Below are 26,183 nucleotides of genomic sequence, written 5' to 3' on the forward strand. Positions count from 1 at the left end.
TGAGTAACTGCAGGACAAGGAGGAGGTGTGTGATGCGCAGTTAGCTAATAGTCGTGTGAAAGGTCAGTAGAAAAGATAATGCAGCATGGAGTAGCTTATTTTTCTGTTTTTATTTCTTCCAGAAGCCACCTCACTGCCAACCTCTGCCAGAATGAAGCCGCACCAGCTTTCCGCTAAAAAACGTCTCACGAAACCAATTTTATTTGGGACAATCATTGTCGGGTTAGCCACTGCTTTCTTCAACAGGTACGACTGAATGCATGTTGTGTATTTTTGGTTACGTTAATTATCGTCTGGAAATGTCGAGCTGTTGATTGTCGAGTTAATCGACATTAACATTAACCTCCAGTGTTTCACAGCAGTAAGGCTGACAGTGTGTGTGTGTGTGTGTGTGTGTGTGTGTGTCTCACCTATTGTTTATTCATTCTCTTATTAATCATTAACATACAAACATTCAGCAGCTACATACAAGGTGCATTGTCTTGCACACAAATTTCAGTCCAAATTCTATAAAACATGTCATATTAGACAGTTTGAACTGTGCTGAATATTTAACAGCAGCAGATAATCTATAAGTAAAAATAGTGATGTGAATGTGAATGCTTCCTGTTGCATGCAGGCACAGGTTCTTTGAGGATGTGGAGGAGCTCAGGGCCCAGGAGCGAGCACGCAACGATGCCAAGAGGGTGGAGGTCTTGGAGAGGAGGCAGAGGCAGCTGGAGGAGGTGGCCATGAAGAAGGGAGGAGGGAGCAGCTGAACCACAGCCTGAACTGTCACTGAGAATCTGATGTTGAGCAGGTCGACAGACGTGGACGCTTTATATATATCCTGCTGTGCACAGCCTGATTCACCTGTGTAAAGAGGCCTTGTTGCTGTTGAATGATCTGCCCCGGACCTGGTTTCACTGATGGATTCATTTAAATGATCCTCAGTTAACCCAGACTGGACACATCTGTCGTGCAAGAAGCCAAACTGTGCTTTGATAAAAGCAGCATCGCTGGATTTTGATGATTCACACATGAAGATGAACTGTAATCCACTGTTTTCTGTCTGTTTTGAGATGTGAGTATTAATTAATAAAGGAGCCATAAGTGAGAATCCAAAGTTCAGCTCCTTTTTTCTTGAACTGACATGTTTGTCCAGCAGGGGGCAGTGTTGACAGTTTAAAGGGCCATGCTGGTGTTGCAGGTTTTATCTCCTGAACAATGAACCGTGACACAGAAATTATGGTTCTGACAAAAATGAACGCTGACTTTATGTTTACAACTAAATCAAGTTTCAAGAGACTTCTGATTGATCTACAGGAATGAATTCAAACTGATGGACGCCTGGAAACGAAGGAGAAAAATACATCAGCAGCTGACGAAGCACTCAGATCCTTTAGTGAAGCTATTTTAGAAATACAACGGTCTAAAAATACTCCATTACAAGTACAAGTCCTGGATTCGAAATGTCCAAAAGTATTATCAGCAACATGTACTAGAAGTATCACAAGTAAAAGTATTCAGTCCACTTATTTAAATTACAGCGTTAGCGAGACTTTGTACTATTGGATTCTCTTTTGTAGTAATTTGTCAACATGGAGCCAATTTTTGGTACTTTACTGGTTGGTTGAACAGGAAATTACTGCTTGGTGTATTATGAGATCCTCATATGTTTTACATGTAAAACTCAGATAAACATAGTGGAATAACAGCTCTAATTTCCTCCACAGTAAGAAGCAAACATGACAAACGTAACAGATGGAGTATAATTACATCTTTTATTAAAACATGCCGTAAAAGAAATCTGAAATAAATTAAACTATAACAAACAGGCAATATTGCACGTGAATGAAAAAGAAAAAAATAAGATCCCACAAGGTCAAAGTGCTTCACTTGCTTTTCGTGTACAGTACTGAAAACGAAAGTTAATTAAAGAATGAGGATTAAAACACTTGGACTACAGAATGCTGGTTAACTGGTCTGAACACGACGACAGCTGCTCACGTGGCTTTCCATAAATAACGATCAATATGACCAAATCTGTACACTGTACACGGTTCAGAGGGTAGATGGTGAGTCTGACTCACTACAACGACACGCTGCCCTTTTTCAGACACCAAATGCAGGAACTACAGGGGCCACGATAACAGCTAAAAGCCAAAATCACTCGAATCCTCGTCAGGTGACGCTGAGCCTCGAGTGTTGGACATTTTGAAACACCGACAACTGACGGAGACACAGGACATCTGGACATGTGCCATTAAACCAGCTGTGGACGTGACCGTCGCCTCCACTGAAGTTATTGCTCTTAAAGCAGTGAGTGAAAGTCCTTCCTGTTAACTGTGCCGTCAGGACTTGTGCTGAAAACACATTTTAATTGCATAATATTTCCCTTTTCAGAGGCGCATATGTTTCACAAATCCTGGAGGGATCTTTAAATGTGTCAGTGAGCAAACAGCAGATACAGTAACACATAAAATACACAGACAGGGACCCAGAAAGACAGCAGGAGCGAAGCACAGGTGTCCACAGAGAGCGTGAGGGGACGAGGAGGACGCCCAGGTAACAGCACACCCACAGTTTACAGTATCAGCCGTTTCTCTTCCTGCTTTCTCTTTTTAAAGGTGGTTTCAGGGGTTTTACCGTCACACAGCGAGGGGCACTAAGCCTGGAGACGAGGCGGCCGGAGCCACGGTGATGGCCGTCAGGGTGCCGGGTTTCACTCCGTTCACGGTCCTGCTGCACAAAAACAAGAGTTCAGTTAAAGGCAGAAGGTCTCAGGTCCGCTGGGATCAGGGCAAGACCAGAACCAAGGAGGGACGAGGTCTACATGAATGAACCCGTCCAAAGATCAAAGCCTCCATACAAGTTGATTTAAAGATGCTTCATTTAAAGGAGCGATGGTCAAACAAGCTGATAAGTATGGAAGCCCATTCCTGCCAAGAAAGAGATGATATACACGTTCACTTCCATGAAAATTTGAGCTTCTAAGTCAATTTATGACACTGAAAAGTGGCATTAAGAATAAAATAACAGAAGCATAAAAAAATAGAGGAGTGTCGCTTCATAAGCAGCCATTAATGTTGAGTAGAAGTGATGTTTTAGCAGCAACTAAAACACACTATTAATATTTTTACTGACAGACTTTTAAGCTGCTTTTTCTGAGGTCAATAACAAACCATCAACTCAACTCAGAAGTTTCAGTAAATCCAACAAAAACAATCTACGCTCTTCTTTCTTCTACTGAACAACTATCTACTGATTCTTTAAAAAAACATTAATATCGGTCAGGAGAATGACCAAACTACCCTGTTTTCTCTTTTCCTGGCAGCATTGGCCTTCCATACACTCTGTAAGGGATGGAAAGAGGACGTCGAAGGAGAAACTGCTGAACCCATCAGATGAACTCTTCATCCTCCTGTTGACAGAAGTCAGTCAGTGTCTCAAACGCAGACGTGACGTCTTTTAAATGTTATGCGTGTTGCTAAAGATAAAACTAAAGCGGGGAGGAAGCTGCAGAGTTGGCCTGACTGACTGGTTGAACTGGTCTCTTTGTGGGTCGTGGTTGGACTATGACCAGAATGCCTCGTATGGTTTAAGCCTGAGTCATGACTCTGGAAAGCACCGTTCAGAGTGAACGTCAGATTCACTACCGAGCAGTAAACTGTGCATTAAAGCAGCTTTTTGAAGTAGTTCTGATTCTAAAAATATGACAGGAAGTGAGAGAAAACGCCTTTGGCCTCTCCACAGCCTGCTGAAGGTGATGGTGTATATGACAGGTTTCCTGCTCTGAATCCAGAAGGACGGTGACCTTGTTGTGCGTCCGTCTCAATCTGCCTAACGCAGCAGAAACACTACACACCGTCCCTGCTCCCACCTCACAACCAGTAACTGCTGTCGACGCGAGCAGCAGTGACACAGCAGAAAAATGGACAGGAGAGCATTTCTGCCATAAAGGATTAAATCTGGTGACATTAAACAGCAGGCGCAGGCGGGTCATGTTCCAACCAAAACACACCTATAATTAATAAAAAGACGAACCACAACCCCTCTGCACCTCACTTTGCATGCAGATTATGCGCCGTTTAACTAGCACTGGTAGAGATGGACACGTCCCAACTCCCCTGTGAAACAGCAGCTTCACTCTTCTGACAAATATTCCCCAGATTCACCCGTAAGACGGAAAACAAAAATACAAAAACAATAAAAAAAAACAACAACAAAGAATTCCAGTTGTTAATTATAATCAATGTTCAGATCTGCAGCCAAACAAAACAACTCACACAAACAGGAAGAGATCTATCAGCTCACAGCGGGAAAATTCAGCAGCATTAAACCACCACCACCCACCAACAGTTAGTGGCCAGGACGCCTTCTGCAGCCCCCAGTCGTGGTTATTTCTACGAGCTCTACACGGGAAAAGAGGCGGTAAAACCAGCAGCAGCATACGGACACGAGATACGATTACCGAAAATCAATGCAGGGAACGTGACCATCTCTGTCCTGCCGGGAGAAAACGCACACAGCTCTCAGATACTCTAAAGCATCCCATGAACACACGAGACAGGAATTAGACTGTGACAAGAGGCAGGCGGGTTCTGGTAAACTCACGCTTTGTCAAAGTAGGATGTGTTGAGTGCCTGCGAGTAGTTGCCGTTGTTCGCGTTGAGCGCGTTGCTGTTGTCGAGAGCGTACGCCTTCCTCGCCCGCTGGTCTTTGGCGAAGTTCCTACAAGCAGCCAGCTTGGACTCCAGAGCCTGCAGGGCGAAGAAAGAACAGGACGATGATGCTGGTCTGGAAGGTCTGCGCGAGACCTGAAACCTGGAAACAGAACCCAGAAGGTCCGACTCACCCCGACTTTCCGAAGCAGATCGCTGACGATGTTGAGGGCTGATATCCTGGCAGAGGGGGTCAACGGCGAGTTGCTGCCGTATCCGTTTGACAGCACTGTGTTTGAGTAAAGAGTGAAAGCATGTGAGTTTGTATTGGACTAAATCTAAACTCACTCATTTACGACTCCCTGAACGTTTCCTCTTTATCGAGCAGCAGAATTATATTTAGTGTCTGAATCATTGTTTTGTGTCATCACATCAGTGCATTGTGGGATTGACAGCAGAAAGCAGCGTTCGTGTTGTGGACTCTGCTGTTTTTGTTGCATTGTGGGAATTTTTAAGAACACAATATAATAAATAAAATATAAAACATACAGTCACACACTCAGATTGAATAGTGGACAGTAAATACTGTGACGGATGCAGTAAACGAGGAGTCAGTGTGGCCTGTCTGACTCCTCCCATGCATGTTTTTCTCCTCCTTGCTCCTTTTTCTTCACCAGACACAAAAACTAGGTGTCCATTCATGAAAACAAGCAGCAGAATGCTCGGATTTCCCGTCTGTACTCGCACGATGAGAGAAAAACATGGCTTTGAGGGAAGACGGGCTGCAGCTACCTGTTGGGTTGGCAAAGGCGTTGTCCAGACCTTTGCTCAGCGGGGTCGCCGGCAGGGACAGAGAGGCCTGAACAGCAGTGTCCATCTTCACGTTGTCCTGCGTGGGCGAGCTCGGGGCTGACATCCTGCTCACATCCGACTGCCTCTCCCTGACGGCCAGCTCCTGCCGCAAGTCTACGACAGAAAAGGCGAAGATAAGGAGCATTATGAAGCTACGTGCATCATTACTGCCAGTGAAGAAGACTATAAGCTAACGTTCTCTGCTGTGTGTTGAAGCAAAGAGGAGCTGCAGCAGCTGTATGCTAACGAGCTGCAGTGCTGATTGGCAGCGCGGCTCATTAGTAAAACCCAGTCAATAAGCACCTCTGGCTTCATCCTTTAATCTCTGCACGGAGACCAGGAGCGACTCCTTCTCGTCCAGCTCGCTCTCCAGGAAGGCATTCCTCTCGATGGCCTGGTTCAGGCGCTGCTCGAAGTTCTCCAGAGACACGATGGTCGCTCTGAGAAAGGAGGCGGCAGATGGAGGAAGCAACATGTCAGTGATGATTCAATGCTGTGGGGCTGCCGTCTGTGTGTCCTTTCTACTCATGATCGTTCCAGTATGGATGAGGGATCAATATCTCAGGCTTGTGCAAATGCAGTATTGGTTTTAATCCAATTCAAGCCAGAGATCAATTGAATCTGAGTCAATTTCTAACTGGAACGAGGACTTTAAAGTTGCTTCTCTGGCAAATTTTCAAACATATTAAATTGGTATCATGAAGTTTGATGGAAAAACAAGATGAGAACTGAGTAAATGAGGAGGAGTTTGGAGGCGCGCTGTGGTTTTTTAACATTAACGGACCTTTTGGCTCTCTCCAGGTCATCGTTGGACTGCTCCAGCTCTCTGACGTATTTGTGGAGCTGATCCTTGATGCTGCGTGTTTGGCCGAGGTCGTCCTCCAGCGTGGAGATCTGCTTGTAGCTCTGAGAGTACTGCTGCTCCAGCTTGTCCTGAGGAGGAGGAGGAGGAGGAGGCGTGGAGGACAAGCAGCACATAATGAACACATGCGTTTAATGTAGAGCACGAGCTTCATTTGAGGACATGATTGAACGGCTCCTGACGCACACCTCCTACACGCTAGCATCCATTTTTCAGTGCTTCCCTCTTTTTCCTCCCTCGTGTGCAGCGATGTGAAGTGTGACCTATATATCAACCAGCTCGATAAGTACCGCCGGGTCTGTCTGTAGGTCTGACCTATATCTGCAGGAGCTGCGGAGTCTGACTGAGCTGCAGCCACAGAGTCGCATTCAGCACATTAACATGACAGAGAAATATATCACAGTCTGCTCTGCAGCAGCTCTGCACGGAAAGTGTCCTCAGACAACTTCTGGTGTCATATAAATAAAACTGAAGTGAACTGAGATGTATTTCTGCTTCCAGTACGGTGGCCCAGAGGTGCAAAATAAACACTGGATGACACATGGTAAAATATAGGCAGGTTTAAAGAAACACAGCATTCATTCATGTTTTCAACGTGTTTTCTGTAACGTTGCTTTTTCTGAATCGTCATGTTTTCTCTTTAAACATTGACAGGATTTCATCATGAAGATCAGAAACATATTCCCAAAAAGCCCACGATACAGTGCTGCTCCAGAAAGAAACACTTTTATGTTTTCTCCCACAAACAAAGCTTTGTCTTCACTTGATGTGCAGAATCTGATTATTTTGTGAGGAAAGAATGCTCTTTAAATATGTAGGATCTCTAATTATTAGTTGTTTGTCATAATCTGGGCACAGCGGGCAGAGTGGCACTGGCACAGGAAGTCAGTCATTAAGGGAATTTGGGATCCTAATAAAATTCAATACAGCAGGTTTTTTGCTTTTTGCCTGAAGGCCAACTTTTAGCTTCAGTTTTGGCCTTCCAAAGGAAAAAGTTTGGGCGCTCCTCTTGGCACAAACATCTTACCCCTGCTGGTGATTTGACCCCCCCCCGGCTGCAAACAGACACACAAACGTGCCACCTGCCGGCTGGTAATTATGGAGCGAGAATAAGAATGAGAGACACGACCTGATGCATTATGTATGAGAGCCATTCAGATCAGCTGCATCAGTATACAGGCAGCTTAGGACAGAGCAGGTGTCCTTCGATAAGAGCTGAAATTAGAAATGAGACGTAGCTCAGCGTCTTCCTGAGGCGAGATTACCATTTAGATTGCACGTGGATTCACAGACTACACTCCTCGCTGGGGCCAATAATCCCCGTCATAACTGAGTTAAGCCTCCAACAAGCACGAGTTTTTGTTTTTGTTGGGTTTTATTACAAGCCCCCCCCCCCCATAGGCCCCATCTCAATACTCCCATGACCTCTTGCATATAAGCAGAAAGGCAAAGCTGCACGGCAACCAGAAAAATAAATAAATACTGAGAACATCCAGGGGAGCAGCAGCTGTTACAGTGTGACTTCTCCTCAATCCCAAGAGGCTTCACTCAAGGACGACCACAAAAAAACCCATCAAATATTCATGTCAAGGGTACACGTGGAGACACGCTGTACTTTGTTGGTTCAGAGCTTAATGTATTTGTTTCAGTGACATTCATATAAATGATCTGATCTCAGGACGTGTCATGTTAAAGGACGCAGAGGTTTATGAGCTGGACGACTGGCAGTCAACCAGTGGAGACTCCTGGAGGTCTGTGCTTAAACAAGCTGGCAGATAAAAGAGCAGACGGTTTTTTTTACATTCGTTTATATGCATTAAAGGAATGAGACAGAACGTGTTCATCTGTGAGCTTTAGAGACGCTGGTACTTTGTACCTACAGACAAATACAGACTAACTCTGTTCCCAGTCTTTGTGCTAAGCTAAGCTAACCGCTCGCTGGCTGTGGCTTCACGTATTTAATGCACAGATGTGAGAGTCATTCATCTCCACAAGAAAGCATATTAATAAGCATATTTCCAACAATGTTGCCCTTTGTCTTCAGGAACAGTCACGTGTTTACTATGTGGAGATTTTACTCTGGACCACACAAACAGTGAATTCAGGGGTTGTTCAGCTGAATATGTTCGTCACTCATTGATCCTTTATTTAAGTTGTAATCCACGACCCGACCACGGCTCCGACACGTCAGCCGTCCGCTGTGTACTGATAAATCCATGGAGCTGTCCGTGGTGCTGAGGCAGCAGGCGGATTTAACGGCGTTAGCTCGTTAAAATATGAGCGACTCAGGCTGGAAGGTGATGTAGGTAATGTGGAATATGGTCATTTCTGACCTGACACTTGATGTTTCATTACAAAAAGAGAAGATTTCAGTTACCTTGAGAGTTTCCACCTCATTCTTCAGCCTGTTGTTCTCAGTCTGCAGGTCTCTCACACGATGCTCGGCCTGGCCCAGCTGTGCTTCCAGCTCAGCCTCCAGCTCCCTGCTGCCCTCCTGAAACTCCAGCAGCTCCTCCCGGGCCTCCTGGCAGCTGTGGGCACGCAGAGCAGGCATTAGACAACAAGTCCGGACAGAAAGAGGTCGGTATGAGTGCCTGGTGGGTGAATTCATCAGAGGCTGCTTTTGGAAAACAGCTTACGAGCGCTCTGTTTTACTCATTATTCATCGTTTCATTCTACCTCGGCACTGGAGCGCTGACCCAGATACTATGAAACGAACTCAAACCTGATGTTCACAGTCTCTGTCTGCGCTGTGGGTGGTGAAGAAAATTTGTAATCGTCAGAGTCTTTGAGTATATTCACTAAGTACTGCCCTTAAATACAGGTTTGAGGTGCTTTACGTGGGTATTTTCTGCTTCATACTTGCACATTTATACAGTTCGGAGGCAAATATTGTACTTTTAATACAATTTAAAACATTGTCAGCATGAATTTAAGAGGTCAAAATATTACATATTTTCCTTAAATGAGCAAATTCTATGAAAACACATACACACCCATCAGTGAGCCACACTGCTGACATGTTCCTTCATCACCATGAACACACACACTGCACTTTATTCTGACACAGTCCAACATAAACCGTCCTGCTGCTACTCACAAGAGCACCGAATGTGGATTAATCCGCCGCTGAATGGTGCCCAACAAAGGTGCTGTTTTGTCCTGTTTGACTAACGTTTGATAAGAACTACAGCGGCCACATGTTTTGGGGTAATTGCTGAGTCATTTGTAAAAATGAAAATATACTTTTGTGAGCTGCTTTTGAAGCTTTACATCTTCAGTTTGGACCAGTGGCAACACCTCGAGCTGTCGGTGATTGATGAAAAGTCACAGGAGCTGAATTTTACATCACTTCATCCTGTATTTGAGACATTTTGACCACAAAAGCAAAACCTGACTGACCGACTGAGCGGTCTCAGAAGCCAGATGTCTGACATTACGTTCAGTGCAACCACAGGACATGTGATCCTAACAGCTTCACCATAAAGAGCTGGTTATGTAAGTGTCTGTTGATGTGGCCATGGATGAACACACATGGACGGACACACACACACACGTTGTCTAAAAATGGCAAATGGAAAAACCGACCGTCATGAGAGTGGGTGCTGAAGGTGGCGCAGAGCCAGAAAATCCATTCATAAACGCTGGTGTTCAGCCCACTGTGGAAAGACTCGGCCTCGCTCTCAACTGGTTCTACTTGGAAACGTCCAGCTGCCACTAATCTTCACACTGGTTCTCCCTCTTTACAGTTAATACCCTTTATTCAATGCACCTCAGCGGTTAGCATGAGGGAACCCGCGCATGAAAATGCACATTTAACACACAATTTGGTGATTTTTCTCTCAAATTTTGTGAAGGATGAGGATCATGCAATGTGACCGGAAGCTCCAGAAGAGCTTCGAGGAGAAATCCTTCTGTCGACTGCTGACGGCAGGCCAAGAACTTTTCAACTTAAACTTGTTAAAGTTAGAGTAACATTACCGGCCTCAATACAACAAAGGCTGATTTAACATGCTCAGTGGATTAATAGATGAAAACTCTTCGTCTTTGTCACTCAGAGCTCTGAAGGAAGCTCACTGTCTCCAGACTCTTACATAAGTGGGTGTAGGTCTGAGCTTGTTTCCTTCAGCACAGGGTGAGATGTCAGTCAGCTCTTAATCAAACACCGGCTGTAAGATAAGATTTCATCTTGGGAACAGCTAATTTTAGCAGCTTTTAGATCCTTAAAATGTTGAGTAATCACAGCAGTGAAAACAGCCACTGAACCATCACACGAAGGCATTCAGAGACACGAGGACAAAAGAGACATGAGAGCCTTTTATGTTTACTGCGAAACATGAGCTGTCGCTTCAGGGGAGAGAGGAGAGGCTCCCACTGACTCTCCCACATAAAACTGTTTCCAAAGTGTCACCGGATACGCCAACACTGGGTTTTAATTGAAAGCAAGAATGGGCGACTGAAATCTAATGAGATGACGGGAGATCAAACGCTGCCGAGGTGAGCCGTCGTTCCCACACACACAAAGAGACTCAGCGGTTACTATCAGATCTGTGATCGAGACTCCGACCCAGCAGCTCCACCTGGGATCCAGGTGAAGCTGACAATGAGGTGTTCCAAAATACAAATACACCATGTGGCCATAAGTATGTGGACACCCATACGTGACTGATGTGCTGCTGGGACAGCCTCCACTCCTCTTTAGACCAGATTCGCTGAGCAGGCCAGTCAGGTTCTTACACACCAAACCGGGATGCAGGCTTTGTGCATGGGGGCACCGTCATGTTGAAACAGGAAAGCAACAAACATAAACTGAAACACAGCTGGAAGCACATCGTCTTTTTACTGGAAATGGCCCAAACCTACACAAAAGTATGTGAACAGGGGTGTCCACATACTTTTGGCCATGTAGTATACAAGGACAAAGACAATACTGGATATTTTCTGATACAGATGACATTTGGCACATCTGCCTGGTGGTACATGAGCTTTCATCCCATGAAAAAGAATGTAAACGATGAGCAGCAAAAGCCTTGAAGCTTTGAGTCCCACAGGATGGTGTCAGTGTCACCCAGACACACACACACAAACACCAGCAGGTAAACTGGGAGCTTTTTTCAGCAATATGAAGAACAGATGGAAACTGAGGGTCTCGGATGAACTTGAATCCATGTGTTATTGGTTTGGAAAATGACCAGTGAGTTGAGAGAAAGAGGATCCACAACACGAGCAGTCACGTACCGGTTCTTGTACTTGATGGAACGAGCCTTCCAGAAGTCGATTTCCTCGTCTTTCGAGGAGAATTTTGGTATCATGTCCGTTTCCATGGCAAACAAATCTGGAGAGGAAGAAACAAGGAAGCAGGAGTGATGATAACGGATAAGAGGCGCACAGAGAAAGATCCATCCTCAGTGTGGAGAGCATCAGAGCACAGCAAACGTATTTCCTCCTCCGGCCTCCACGTGCCTGAACTCTCTCTGGTAAACAGGCTGCACGCTAGAAACAGACCTAAAAATCAATGATTCAACCACAGCAGGGACTTAAACATCAAAAGAGACTCCCAGAAACCCTGAAGAGCTTCTCTCACAGAGAAGCTCAGCGTCTGCAACGGCTCCTGGAGACAAAAGAGCATTTTCAGTGTCATTAAAAGTTAAACTACGTCTCAGGCTGGCCTGAAATGAGCAGTACATACGACTAAAAATCTAACTTATCTAAAAACACCGGTTTTACTTTAAGTCAGCGCTCAACAGAACTGATTATTTATCTGAAGCATCCTTAGCAGCACTTTATTTCCACTTGATCAGCCTACGGACTAAAATTAATGCAGATTTAAAGGAAAGCACAGATCCCAGAGGTGACTCAAGGCCTGGAGCCTCATTCGTCGCACTGACTCATAATGAGAGTGAAAACCGAAGTTAAACCCTGAAACTTCAAACTGATGGCAGCCAGAAAGCAGGACATTTGTTGACATTCATTGGTCCCCATTATTCCCTCTGACTTAAACAGGCCACAGATACAGAGAAGCAGCACAATGCTCCAAATCTATGTGACCAAACAATGTGGGACATGTTGGCTCAGGACAAAGCTCTTTTGTCCGTCTTTGAAGCGGGGCTGCTTTCACTTGCTCTCCATTTTGTGTCCTCAGTTGAATTAATGGGAAACAAAAGGTTAGGAGACGGGACGGTTAACCCAGAAACCCAAAATCCAGCCAACAGGCACACAGTGACTCACTCAGGTAACAGTGCCGCCAGGTAAATGATGACTAATCCTATATACTGGGCTTTTCTTTTTAATGTAACTGATAAAACAATGTGTGATGCTCATATTAAAGGAACACTTTGACATTTTGGGAAACCCTCAAAAATAATTTGAAATGCTAGCAGATTCCCCTTGCAGCCAGTCTTTATGCTAAGCTAAGCTAAGCTAAGCTAAAATGTAGCTTCATAATGAGCGGACAAACATTTTGATATATATCTTAAATAAGCATCTTGTGTGCAGAAATAATGGTGACAGGTTTCCAAATTAAAACCAGCCCAGAGTTCAGAACTCACTAAAATCCATTATGTTGAACTTCCATGTCCAAAAACCTGTTGAGGATGAGCAGACTTTGAAACAAGGTCAACGGACGCCTGTGGTGCGTTCAGGGTCGCCTCCAGCATCACGCTGAAAATCCATTTATCCCCTTGACATCCACTAAAAATACTTTACAAGCACCAAAAGACAGCAGGGGAACAAGAATTCAGATCCTTCAGTAAGTGTAAAAATACCATTAAAAGGGAATACACAGGTGAAGTACAAGTACCTTGAATTTGTACTTCAACACAGCGCTTGAATAATAATACTAATTTGCATTCCACCTCTGGAAAGGGTCGAGGCAATGACCCGAGCAGCTGAATCAAACAGAAATCTTAATAACCGTGACGGGAGCTTGGCTGCTCATGCAGTCCTTCACTTCTGCTGTTCATATGTTGCACTGAAATATTTCATTCTGTGATCCTGAATAATTCAGTGTCAGATTATATTCGACCACCGAGCCTTCAAGAGGAACTCAAATGTTATTAGAGGAGAGGAAAAGCAACACAAGCCACAGTGACAGCTTCAGAGAGAGGCCCTGCTGTGTTTCTTCATCAAAATACACAGTTATATTAAATAAAGAGCCGTTTCCTTCATGTAAACTGTACAAGCTTGATGCTGATCTTTGAATTTAGACAGTAATAGGAATATGACCCCTCCGTTTTTAAATGTAAGATTTAAAAGCTGCATTCAGTTTGTAATATTAATGTTAAATATGATTAAGTGTAAATTAAGGAAGCTTCTGATTATGTTTCTGAGGGTAAAGTCATAAGCCTGGTGAAAAGGGTTCAATCGAAAGGAGAAATGACCCTGTTGAACACTGATCATATGGTGATCTATCATCAGAAACAATCACGACCAGAAGAGGTGATTTTAAATAAATGCACTGAAAACGCCTAGAATGTGATGATCGGTATTGAATTATGGAATAAAAAGATGCTGGCAAAGATTAGCGACTGAAAGGAGGAAGATGATGCTGAGATCAGCTGTCAAAACTGGGTGTGCGAACGAGACGCGAAGCGACAAACGATCAACCGAAACCCGACGACACGTTGGAGCTAGTGTCTCAGTTTCACTGGTTTTCCAAGGAGGACAACAGGAAGTTAATGATCATGTATTCGGTACCTGAACATCGCCCCAAACTGAGCTGTTTATCGGTCCATTCCGCTCCGCTGTGAGCTCACAGGCCGTCCGTCTCCTCCGCTGTCCGCTCGAGTCTGCAGCCTCCTGTCAGCAGGGCTTTTAAAGGAAGGTACACACTAAAAATGAATTTTCCCCTTTAACATCTCTTTTATTAGAAGTCCAACTGGAAATAGAGTGAAATGTTCAACTATTGCATTCTTACTTGTAGTTTTGGAGGTGTCTTTTTTTGTGTATAATTACGGTAAAAAGTCGTCAGATTTCCACGGTGATAAGAAACCGTTTTAGGGTGGATTTCCACTATGTTCTCGTGGTTTGTGTGGGCTTCACGGCTGCACATCAGCTGCGAATAACATATAGCACCACCTGCTGGTCATCCAGTGGAACAACGTTTGGTATTATACTGATTTTAAATTCACAAAAATTGCAATTTTTTTTTTTTTTTAAAGGCCGTTATTGTGTAAATTAACGGTGTAATATGTGAACAAATTGACAAAGTATTTTGTGTCATGCAGGACATCGGCATGGACGCCCACTTCGTCCAAAGTTAGTCATAATTCAAAATATATATAGTCAAGACTTTGGATTAAGAAGTCAAAATTCTGAAGTTGTAAGTGAAAATCACGAGATAAAAAGTCAAAATTTTAGTTTCCAAAATCAAAATAGTGAGATAGTAGGTTAACAGCACTAAAAAATAAAAATCATGATGTAATTGTTCAAAATTATGAGACACAAAGTCAAATTCTAAAAGTCCCAATTTTAACTTTAACGTCAGAATCATGATCATATGAAAGTTTTGAGACGGTAAGTAAAAAAATAATGAGAAAAAAGTCAAAATCTGAAAGAATTGATCTCTGTTACAGAGCGAATAAAGTTTTTTAAAAATAAAAAACACAATTACGCGTCTTCACATGGCTTGTTGCCACGGTAACCTACAGACAGGAGACCCCAAACAGTTTAGCCATGGCTAACGTTACTTCACAAAAAGTCCGACGTTTATCGTCCAAGTCTTGGGACTACAGAGACTCAGAGGAGGACGAAAGCGACACAGTGACAATGTTTGAAGTGTTTCACGGGAAAATGAGAGAGGTTTGTGCTGGAGCCCGCTGCCGCTGTGGTTAGCTAACCGAGCTAACGTTGTTTACGCTAACCGCTAGCTAACATTAAATACGCTAACCGCTAGCTAACTGTGACGTTTAACGTTATCCGACTGCTCCACAAACTCAAGGAAAAACTTAAAATAAGGCCCAATAACATTTGTCAATCAACACTGAAATAGTCATATTGATCAAATCAAATTGATCCTTATGAAATACCATGACAGTGTCCCTAAATAAGCACATTTAAAATACAATATATTCAGTTGTAGAAGAAGAAAACGATTCAGATCTTTTGCAGTAAAAGAAGTGATGCCACATCCAAAAATGTTGAGAGTACTCAATTCAAAATTTTAAGTTAAGTGTTAGCATCTAAATATACTTAAAGTACACAAAGTAAAAGTATTCAATGCACACAAATGCCCATGTCAGATTAATGTATGTTATCTTAAATTATAACTAACAATGCATTAATGCAATGCTGCAGCTGGTAAAGAAGGGTTTGTTTGTTTTTTACTAAATCCTGCAGAGTAAGGCATCAATAAAGTATTATCTTTATCCACAATAATACATCATAATAAAGATGTCAAATAAATGTAGAGGAGTAAAAAGTACGATGTTTCCTACGGAGACTCAGAGGAGGACGTGCCTACGGTTCCTCCTCCTATTGGCCTTCATTACCTGAAATACAAGGCTGTCCTGGCCTGGGATTGGCTCCTGTGTTTATATCTGTGTGTATCTGTAATTGCATCAGAGTGCAGCAGGCTTTGCTTTATAGCATCTTGGGAACAATAGGTTTCTAGGATATAAGCTTTTATAAACACAGAAGGCACAGAGCTCGCCAAGGCTTCACACAGTCAGTGCTTGAACTGGACTTTGAGAAAGTCTGAAGGACATAACGAGAGTAAGATGGAGGGAAAGAAGGAGGATGAAACTGGGACCAGTTTATTTCACCAGCTTATGGCACAGAGGAAGGATCTGGAAGAAGATGCGGTCTGTATGAATAAAGAGGAGAGGAAAAGCTCTGTTAAGTTAAATGTTCATTGATTTGCTGTTGAATCCCAACAACTAATGCCTCTGGTAATGTTACATGAAACTCCTTATATGAACTACAGCCTTAGAATTGACATTGAAACTCATTAGAATTGAAATATCCATGTGATAATCATCTGTTCGGTCTGTTTTAAATACGTGACAAAGCACTCTGCAGGTGTTTGAGGCCTCTCTGCTGTCACTCTGCACTCTCTGAGACTTTTCTCCATTGTCTCTGCAGAAGATCGTGCTGCAGCGGCTCATTGTGATTGCTCGGCTCCCCCACCATCTTGCTGACAGGACAGAACTGGGAGGTCAGTCAGAAATTACCTTAGAGCACAAGAGCTCAGTGCTTGATAATAAGGCATCGCTATCCCACCGTCATTCTAATCAATGAACTAATCACTGTGTACCAATCTAATACAGTTCTCCTTCAGGGGAAATGGCGGGTGATGGTACCGATGTTACAGATCTATAAATCTATGCAGTTTGCTAACAGCACATTTCTGGGAAACATCAGTTTGCTGTTGTTGAATGTGAACAGTTTTCCACAAACAAGCTTTATTTGCCTCCAAAGCAGTGAACGGCTGCTTTGTGCCCCTTGTTTGAGTGTTTTTATAGCTTTCACACCTCTGTATGTGAATGAGTCTGAAGGGCATCCTTGTAAGAGCTTTTTGTGGCTGCTGCTCAAGGAATTCTTTGACAAAAATTAGAATAGAAAGCCCACAATAAAAAGCCCCAGGAAAGGTTGGACGTGACGACAGCAGTGCCGACACGCTGTCAGGCTGTTCGGTCTCCCAGGTGTCTGAACCAAACTAATACACTGTTCTGTTGTTTGTTTCCATGCAGCTCATTATGAAAAACTCAAGTTTCAGCTAAGCAAACAGTATATATGGGATCATATGACGGGCCTGCTGTTACTTTATCCATCCTGCCTGCTGCATGTCATTGAAGTAAGTTTTTAATACTCACAGCATCCATCTGCGATGAAGGTTTGTGATCTCGCTCTTAAAGTTCTCTGTGGCTCTTTTCCAGTCATCCAGGGAGCTTCTGCTTTCTGTTTTGAAAGACCTCGAAGACATCCAACGACAGCCCGACTGGTAATGATGCTTTCTTGTTCTACAGATGAATACATGCAGTATCTAAGTAGCATTGTGATATAATAGAGTGAAATATTCAAATCCAGCACCTCATGTGTATTATTACATATTCTAGATATTTTGTGTATAATTTTAGAGACATTCCCCCAAAATACAGCCTGACATATTTGACATAGTTGAGCAGCAAGTCTGTTGTGTGTAAATCATAATAGCAACTCATGATGATGTGTACAAACTCCTAACCAGTGAGGTCTTAAAGGACCAGTGTGAAGGATTTAGTGGCATCTAGTGGTGAAGTTGCAGATTGCAACCAGTTGAGTTCCCCCCTCGCCTCAGCCTCCCCCTCAAAGTGTGTAGGAGAACTTATGGTAGTCACGAAACTCGCACATCTAACTACATCTATATACATCCTCATTGTAGGACAGAGACGAGTCTAAAAATCCTTCTCCTGTTAAACTGCATATGAAAGCATATGAAGTGTTTTTATGTCCCGTTTTAGTGTCCTGCTGGAAGCTCCCAAGGTTGTGTTCATGGCACATAACCCTCAAAGCCGGCTGTTCCAGCACTGGAGCTACAAGGTTTGCTTTTTATCTTTCCTTCTGGTCTTTGAGGTGACATTAATATGAGGCACAAACAGATGGCTGATAAACGAAAGTGTCTCAGTGAGGTGCTGCTCCACCTCGAGCCTCCAGTAGAGGTTCAGCTGGGCTCTGGTGACTGTGAAGGCCGTTAGCACTCATTAAGTTTCTTCACACATTTATTGGGGTATTTTCCTCCAATTTGTCACCATCTGAGCAATTTATTCCCCATCTGTATGCATGCTTGTTGGCTGAAGGTGCTCAATGCAGATCAGGGGCCCGGGGACGCTGGGGCTAAGGGACTGGAGGAGGAGGAGGAGAGCACAGAGACTCTGGTCTGCTCTGTCCTGTCAGCACTGCAGAAACTGGGTGGACATCTTGAAACATCTCAGAAGGTTTGTTCACTTTTGCGGGTTGGTTAGATACATTTAAGTTGTTCTTTTCAGCTTTTATAACCCAAACATGATGACTGTCAGAGGAGGCTCATGAGTGTGACTGTCTGAATGACTGTCAGGCTCTTCCTGGGTCAGAGCTGGATGAGACTCCAGAGCCGATCGTCTCTCAGGAGCTCCTACACAAGCTTTTGGCTCGAGATGATCTCCAGACTCCACAACAACACCTGCAGATGTACGACTCACCGTTAAACATCAGCATGGACTTTGGTAAGAGGCGCCTTCCCGTCAGTCCTCAGAGAGCCTTTCAGATGAGTGACTCAGCACAAAGTCACACGCTGCTCTGCTGTGTTCTCTGATGGCTTCACAGGACAAGTTATTCGAAGCAGCTTCCTCACCACAGTTTAACTCTCCTGACAAAAGGTCAAAGGTAAGACCAACACATAAGACATCGTCCTATCATTTAAAGGGTCAGCTCGCCCAAATTATAAGAACGTGGTGGTGCTATTCAGCCCGGCAACAGTCATAGTTTGAGATATCCGTCTGATATTTCTGCTTTCATCCCAACACAACCGAGGCGAGTCACAGCGCTGAAAAATAACATTTGAAAAATTCAGGGGCAACAGGGTCTCTGTGCAGATCCAGTGGATAACCCACAGAGCGCACAGTCAGCACTTTTCATTGGATTATTTTCTGATAAAGTAGCAGCAATGGAAACTGCTGACAGTGAGGTCTGTGGATAATTCAGAGAAACATTGACCATTGTTACGGGAAAGAAACGCTGCTGTTTGAGTTTCTTTCTCCAGACTGAAATATCTGAATTATTGGACGGAGGAAGAAGTTTGTATTGAGTCCTAAAACATCGCTGATCTTCTGACTTTTTCAAACACCACCATGAGATTAACATCTTCGGTTTTTAGTGAAAACGCTGGATGAACTGGATCAAACATCCTCTGGTGCACAAATAATGAGTCCTAAAGACTTTAGTGACATTTGTGGTTCTTTGTTTTATCCTGTTTCATATATATATACTTGGAGCGCAGCGTGTTTTGACCGTTGTCGGATCTGATGTTTAGATGTTTTCAGCAGTTTTCATGCAGCATGAGGTCTGCATTTCAGCGCCGTCACCGTCAGCCACTTTAAACTTTGATTTACTTTGCAATCCAAAATGTGATCAGATGTTTTCATGCCTCTGCAGAAAGGTTTGTCCTTCACTAATGCACCTCGAGCGCCGCAGCAGTTCCAAACCAACGTTTACAACAAAAGCACAGGAAATCCAAGTAATATAAAAACATTTTTAATAGTTTCAACATTCGGATGAGGTTAATTTTATTTTATCTCACTATACACTGTGTTCCACCTGGTGACCGGGAGATAGCATGTCCAAGAAAAGGCATTTCCTCTTTACCCCAAACGCTGCGTCGCCACAGTCTGACAAAGAACTCGAAAGTCTTGATCACTTATGTGTTCCCTTTTTGTTTTGGCCCCCATTACTTGGAACTTAAAGTTGAGCAAAAAGAAAAAAAAAAGAAGTGTAATCTACAAACACAAACAGACCTGTGTGCAGCGCGGTTTTTCTTGCTTGCTGTATGATTTCAGTGTAAAGTCACAGGAACCTCTAGTCCTCTGTAAGTGCAGTGTTCTGGGCACAATCTCGTCTCTGATCGCGTCAGCTGAAGATTTTGATTTCCAGACAGAGGCCGGATGTGCTTTCCTTATTTGTTCTGGATGAAAAGGGTGGAACGTACCGCATCAATGGAACACCAAAGAAACGAGGTGAAAACAAACAGGAAACCATGAAAAACAACGGAGAGTTTGACTAAAAAAGGTCACGGGCAGCACTGAATTATTCTTCTTTTATAAAGGTCGATCTATTCACTTATAAAAAATAAATACAAGCACATTTATACAGGACCAAAGATGAGACATATTTCATAGGCATGGTTAGAAAGCATGCTGCTGAGTTTCACACAGGACAATGTCGAATCAAACCCCCCTTTATCAAATACCCCACCACTTGAAACTATGTCCACAACACACACAGTCCGCCTTCAGCACGAGCTATTCGGTGAACATCGACCATCACCGGTACATTCCACCTGTTCAGGTAAAAAAAGGCCTTCGCATGTCAGTGCTCAAAGGGCATGCTAGTAAAAGCTGTAATACTGGAAACTGTCTCTGGAGCCTCTCGCCGGCTGTCTCTGCTCGACAGGGTTATTGTTAATAAAGTTGTCTTTGATGAATGCTGTATGTACAACCTTTAGTCTGAAACCCTTTAGTACAAAACGAGGAGCAGCACAGTGTAACACCAGGAAAGACAGCACAGACCGTTGGCCTCAGCACAGCCACTTCAGACGAGAACCTTTCTTTTCTCAGCATCCAGGTTCTCTTTAACGCGAAGGTTAGAAACGCTGCTGATCGCATTTCACGCCGCACTGATTTCTCCTCAGGTGATGAGTGATCGGCTCGAATTGTCGTCGAGCTGAAACGGTTAGTAGATTAATAGATTAACAGATAATTAATCTGCAACTGTTTCGATAACTGATTATTTGGTTATTGTTAACATCTAGTTTCAGCTTCTGGGTAGATTAGCTCGATTTTAGTCAGTTAGCATGAGCGTCACTCTGGGCTTCAGGAAATCTTGATGGTCAGTTTTGAATATTTTCGAACATTTTAGTGACCAAACTGAAAACGTTTCTTGCAGCCGTCACTTGTAGAAAACGTTTTTCTTTTTGAAATGCTGTTGATTCTGTAGTTTTTCTGCTCGTGAAAACTTTTTTAAATGTTGGACATAAGTGTGTAGATGTTTGCTTTCAGCCACGCCGTGAAACAGAGGAGATTCGTTTTCTTCTGTCCAACAGTCAGACTAAAAGACGGTGATCGACAGTTCGCAGAGTCTCTTAACCTCTTAAACCCTCTTGGATCCTATGATTGATCCATCATTACAGCTGCAGGCTGCCTGGATAAACACGGTGCACACCCTCACAAATTCTAAACAAGATCCCAACATTTTCAGAAATATCAAACACGGCAGATTGGAAAATGTATAAAATGACGCAGAAGAAATGAATTTTCCATCAGATGTAACGTCGTGAAGCTCCAACGACGTGGACATTTTTTTTAGTTAAATCAGGGTTCAGGAGGTTAATTCTTCTGTAACACAAGCACTATGAGCAGGTTTTCTTTAAAAAATCTACAAACTAGATTTAACCTTGAGCCTACGTCAGTGCCATGAGAGCTACTGTACCGCGAAGATTCTACTGTGCGAAGTCTACTCGATGTTATTTAGTGTGAGTGTGGCAACATTGTGCTCGAACCAGCAACATTAGAACATTACATGTTCAGTATAATGTTAAAATGTTCGTCGTCATTTATATTTTTCAATACAGCATTTGTATATATCTATATAGATTTAAATTTCTCCCCCGTCAGTATATACAGAACACGTATGTACAGACTCTCCAGTATTTACAGAAGTCCTGTGAATAATCTCGCACTTCAAAGAAAGAGGACGGCAGAGCAGCACAGTGACTTTGAGGCCATGTGTAGTGGATGTTCTCAGGACAAAAAGGAAAAGTCTTACAAATCTGGATAGGTCACAACAAAACCCACCCCAAGGCAAATAACAAACTGCTGCTGTCGTACGCAAACCTTTTTGCTCCAGTTGTACTGATTTCCAAGTTTTCTCTGAATTCCTGAAAAGGTTTTGATACGACAGCAGGGAAATTCTGGTCCCGTGTTTCAATGCTTTTTTAAATCCTCAGATTAGATCCGTGTGTAGTGGAAACAATCACAACTCTTCAGACCTAGTAAAAAGTATTCAGAAATATATCTGTATAAATACTCTCATCAAAATAAACACATATACACATATCTTTGCACTTGCCTCTGGTTCACTAATATAGACCAAAAATATCAGCATTGTCAGACAGGGTTCCTACAAACTGCAATGGTGAGGTGGCGGAAACTGAAACTGCACTGTCAGAAAAAGAAGTGTGCTTATTTTTCCACTGGGGCTGCAGTTTGGTTGTGTTTTCTGACAAAAATAGCACCTTTTTTTCTGGGACTGTGGCTGTTTTCAGTTCTTTGATATGATATGATGGATGTTGGAACACCTCGGGGCAGGAGGACCAAATCTTGTACCTGCACACAGAACTAACAGGTTTATGGAGGCTGAAGTGTGCCACCAGAGCAAGTTCTACCTGTTTAATCACAATAAAAACTCTTATATATCCATCACAAGTCAACCAGTCGCGCCTGTGAGGGCTTAGGCTTCGTCATCATTCAGGGAAGTCTGGCCGACATGTTTAAATACGTAGCCTCCGTGCTTATTGACAGACATAACAGGTACGTCATCTGATGTCGCCAATAAGCTGAATCATGACAGCCTGATTGTAGGCAGCTGGCTGCCAACAGCCACTGCGCAGTGCGAAAGTAAACAGCAGTAAAGAGGGACTCAAGACGAGCTGTGAAGTGTTGTAATGGAGAAACTAATCCCTGCTGCGCTCGGCTAACGCGCCGCATCAAACTGAGTCCAGCTTAGCCAACGCAAGTGTATGTAAGAGGGCCACTGGCTGACTCTCACAGCTCTCACAGACCCACTGTTCACCTGCCCAGCACCAAACCACCAGCTGGTGAGTCCGGTGGAGCCTTTAGCTGAGAGACGAGCACGACTCAGGATGAACATGACAGGGGCGATGAGTGTAGGTGGGACAAAAATGACATCCCGCCGCTGACTTCACGTCATTCCGCTGATCTGCAGTAGGTGGCAGTAACGCGCAGGGACATTTAGCAAGAGAAGTAGAAGACTGCGAGCTAGCAAACACTGACGTAAACAATTCAACATATTTTTTTAAAAATTGGCTTTTCAAATGTTTTTTGAGGAAGGAAATGAATTCAACATGCTTATTAGAACTCAAGGATTTACACCAAGTGGTTCAGTAAAAACTCCACAGGACACCTTTAAATAAAGTCCAGCCCACAGAGCAGCAGCAGGAGCTCTGATTGGCTGCACTCTTGCCAATACACAACAGCTGCTGCTAACAGAGCTCCTGCTGCTGCTGCTCTGTGGGCTGGACTTGATTTAATTATTAATTTAAGCAAATGTTCTGGTGGCACACTCCAGACTCAGCAGCTCCAAACCTGCACGCTGTCGTCTCTCTGTGGATTCAGCTCGCCGCTCTTCAAACTGAAATGACTGTTAATTGACACGAAAAATGAAAAGTCCCACGAAACTTCGCCTGCTGCCAAAATAATCATGTGTAATCACATGGAGTTCTTCATTTCCCTGCTTACGAGACTTTTTGCATTTGCAGAAGCCATCCCAACCTTTCCACTCTGCACTTAATAAACTATGCATCTCATATATTCAACAGCTCCCTGACAACATCAACTATATTCTGTCTGGAGGAAATGGTCCTTTTATAGCTCTCCTGTAGATACAAAATATGATCTGGTTTGATATATAGAGTTATTGTATCATATATTCTGAAAATGTACAGTATAAACAATAAATATTCAGTGATTGATATCCTGATCGAATGCCATGTAAATACAGAGAAAATGTGATTGGGCATTTAACCTCTTTGCAAACCTGGTAGTTATTTTCCTAAATGTCTAAAACATGCATTCCTGTTTATGCTCCACGACACCAACAGTGCAACATCATATAGTACAATTACCAAACACATATAAACACACACGCACACACACACACGCACACACTTTCCAAAACGACATACTGGCACACTCACAGTGAACGCTCAGGTGGGACAGAAATTCAGGGGTCGTGGCCACCACACGCCAGAACGAGGCATTTTCAACTGACGCCCCTGAGGAATGAAGGAGGAGGGCGAGACGGCAGATAAACAGCGAGGGAATGAGGAAGAAAGCCTGCGATGGCGGGACAGATGGACAGTCCTGTGTTCTCCTTCCTTCTAAAACTCATGAGAAGCAGCAGCAGCACAGAGCGCTCGTCCCTCCCAGCGGCCTGTTTCCAGCCTCATGTGTGAAGTTAAAGGCAATATTGCAAGTGAATCAAATAAGGCAAAAAGAAACAAAAACAAAAACGTGTTTCCAGCCAACGCAAAAATGTCAGATTGTGTCTGATCAAGTCCCCTGACGACGCCTCATGTGACTGTTTTCAGGTGCGTTCCTGCATTTTTTGTTATTTTCTAGACGAGCTTGTTTTTACACGTCGACCACTCTGGATGGAGGACAGGTGAGGCGTGACGATGGCATCCAGAGTGAGGCTTGAGAGGTGAAAGGTCACTGAATGAGTGCGGGGCCTTTGAGCGAGACGGTGCAGCAGTAGCGTTGAGTTTCGTTGAATCAGCCGGCGGGGGAACTCAGTGGCGTCATAGCACTGTGCTCTCAGACTCCTCCTCCGACTCCGCTCGCTTGCTGGTCGACTCGAGCAGCGCCACTGAGTTCCTGAAGGGGGAGATGTGGGGCAAGTCAAAAATACCGTCCAGTTCCACGTTAATGATGGGGATGTCCAAGTTGCAGAGAGAATCTGGCAGAGCAGAGACACAGACAGGATGTGAGGACAGTAGACTAAAAGACTGCTGATGTGGGTAAAAACAGGCTGGAGAGTGAAACGGATCATTCCAGATGTGGATTCATCGAGGCTGGATGGTGTTACACACAGCATGTGGGTCATCATAGGTTCAAAACAGTATGAATAAATTAAAAAATGCATGATCGGGATGCACCACATGGCCAAAAGTATGTGGACACCCGGACATCACGCCCACTTTATTCAAAAACTGTTGACATTAATCTGACTAATCTCTAACAGCCTCCATCTTCGTCTTTCAGGAGGTGTTGCACCAGATGTTGAACCTGCTGCAGGGATTTGCTCCCATTCACCCGCAAGAGCATCAACGAGCTCCAACACTGATGGTGGATGATCAGGTCTGGCCTACAGTCGTGATCCAGACCAGCCCAAAGGTGTCGGATGTGTTTGAGGTCAGGACTCATTTTGAAGCTGCTCTGTTCACGTCATCAGGTTGAAAGAACACGATTATCTAAAATATCATTGTATGTTGCACCCTTAAAAGTATGTAACGAGGCGTCCGCATACTTTTGGCCATGTAGTGCATGTGTATTTATTAATGCAAGTTCATATGTAAGAGCTGTAGGATAGACAATGTGGTAATGAGATACTGTTTACTGTGTTCAGTCATCTACCAACTTTGGAAAAAATGCACCAACAAAGATGTTAATTATCAAAAATACTGCAGTCAAATCTGTGTTTTATGATTTCTATAATTACATGAGGCAATTTGTGCGATTAAGGTTTTAGAATGTAAAAATAAAGGTCAAAACTGGTGCTCATTATCAGGACTGTTACGTTTCTATTGGATACAAATGACGAAAGAACTTATTGAAAATTGGCAAAAATGTCAATATCGTGCATCCGTACTGCTTCCACCTGATTCAGACATGATCAATGAGCGTTTAAAACAAAGACTCGTCAATTCAGTGAACACTGTCAAAGTCTGACAGATCAATGTGGATCAATGTAGTTAGTTATACTCGTGTATAAACTAATATATTGTCACTTGTGAGGATGATGACGTCCACAGTGTGATGAACAACTGCACAGACAGGAAGTGTGCTGACTGGGGAACAGTGGTGGGCAGTGAGGCACAACACTGTGGGGGGGTGGGGGTGGGGGGCAGCTGGAGCAAGGCATTATGGGGAGGAATCCTAAGGGCTGAAAAGGGTGGAGGTTTTTGGCGTCGGCCCTGGACGGCCTGTCAGACACGCCCGTGTAAGCCATGCATCGCGTCAGTCTCAGCGACCATGCAACAGAGTGGGTTAGAGCTGGACCGAGCTCAGCAGCACCATGAGGAGTCATGAGGAGGTCCATGAGGAGAGAGTGAGGCTGCCGCAGAGCAGAGAATAGGACCG

At 43.7% G+C, this 26,183-nt stretch overlaps 3 protein-coding genes and 1 long non-coding RNA gene across 13 annotated transcripts in view; 2 read left to right on the plus strand and 2 right to left on the minus strand.

Moving 5' to 3' along the window:
• The first annotated feature begins 14 nt into the window (after positions 1-14).
• Positions 15-1,099, plus strand: LOC143338806 (uncharacterized). The gene is made up of 2 exons (XR_013079273.1): positions 15-246; positions 620-1,099. It is a non-coding gene; the product is annotated as an uncharacterized LOC143338806 (long non-coding RNA).
• Positions 1,100-1,744: 645 nt separating this feature from the next.
• On the minus strand, positions 1,745-14,166 carry ndel1a (nudE neurodevelopment protein 1-like 1a). 4 transcript variants are annotated; one of them, XM_076759496.1, is made up of 10 exons: positions 14,053-14,148; positions 11,596-11,692; positions 8,735-8,888; positions 6,280-6,428; positions 5,799-5,935; positions 5,436-5,609; positions 4,838-4,932; positions 4,597-4,742; positions 4,454-4,488; positions 1,745-2,721 (listed from the first exon to the last, which is right to left on the minus strand). In XM_076759496.1, exons 2-10 carry the CDS (start codon positions 11,679-11,681, stop codon positions 2,714-2,716), a joined length of 984 nt encoding a protein of 327 aa, XP_076615611.1. In that variant the 5' UTR covers positions 11,682-11,692; positions 14,053-14,148; the 3' UTR covers positions 1,745-2,713. The 4 variants fall into 4 exon arrangements, with proteins under 4 accessions (XP_076615611.1, XP_076615610.1, XP_076615609.1 ...); XM_076759495.1 differs by having other exon boundaries at positions 1,745-2,724; XM_076759494.1 differs by lacking the exon at positions 4,454-4,488 and having other exon boundaries at positions 14,053-14,166.
• Positions 14,167-15,020: 854 nt separating this feature from the next.
• On the plus strand, positions 15,021-25,715 carry tex47 (testis expressed 47). Of its 2 annotated transcripts, XR_013079272.1 has the most exons (10): positions 15,021-15,156; positions 16,438-16,510; positions 17,046-17,149; positions 17,232-17,296; positions 17,796-17,874; positions 18,132-18,269; positions 18,389-18,536; positions 18,637-18,696; positions 25,086-25,441; positions 25,486-25,715. XR_013079272.1 is itself a non-coding variant. In XM_076759497.1 (9 exons), exons 1-8 carry the CDS (start codon positions 15,031-15,033, stop codon positions 18,672-18,674), a joined length of 771 nt encoding a protein of 256 aa, XP_076615612.1. In that variant the 5' UTR covers positions 15,021-15,030; the 3' UTR covers positions 18,675-18,696; positions 25,086-25,715. The 2 variants fall into 2 exon arrangements, 1 of the variants encoding a protein (XP_076615612.1); XM_076759497.1 differs by having other exon boundaries at positions 25,086-25,715.
• LOC143338796 (rho GTPase-activating protein 44-like) overlaps positions 19,548-26,183 on the minus strand; it is a 69,886-nt gene continuing 63,250 nt past the window's right edge. For 5 of the 6 annotated variants that reach the window (XM_076759482.1, XM_076759481.1, XM_076759483.1 and 2 more), the window contains one exon: positions 19,548-24,780. In XM_076759482.1, the coding sequence (XP_076615597.1) occupies positions 24,623-24,780 (158 nt within the window). In that variant the 3' untranslated portion in view covers positions 19,548-24,622. The remainder of the gene's footprint in view (positions 24,781-26,183) is intronic. The other variant, XM_076759480.1, reaches the window with a different exon arrangement.

Source organism: Chaetodon auriga, chromosome 20 (assembly GCF_051107435.1).
Source record: "Chaetodon auriga isolate fChaAug3 chromosome 20, fChaAug3.hap1, whole genome shotgun sequence".
Taxonomy (NCBI): Eukaryota; Metazoa; Chordata; class Actinopteri; order Chaetodontiformes; family Chaetodontidae; genus Chaetodon; species Chaetodon auriga.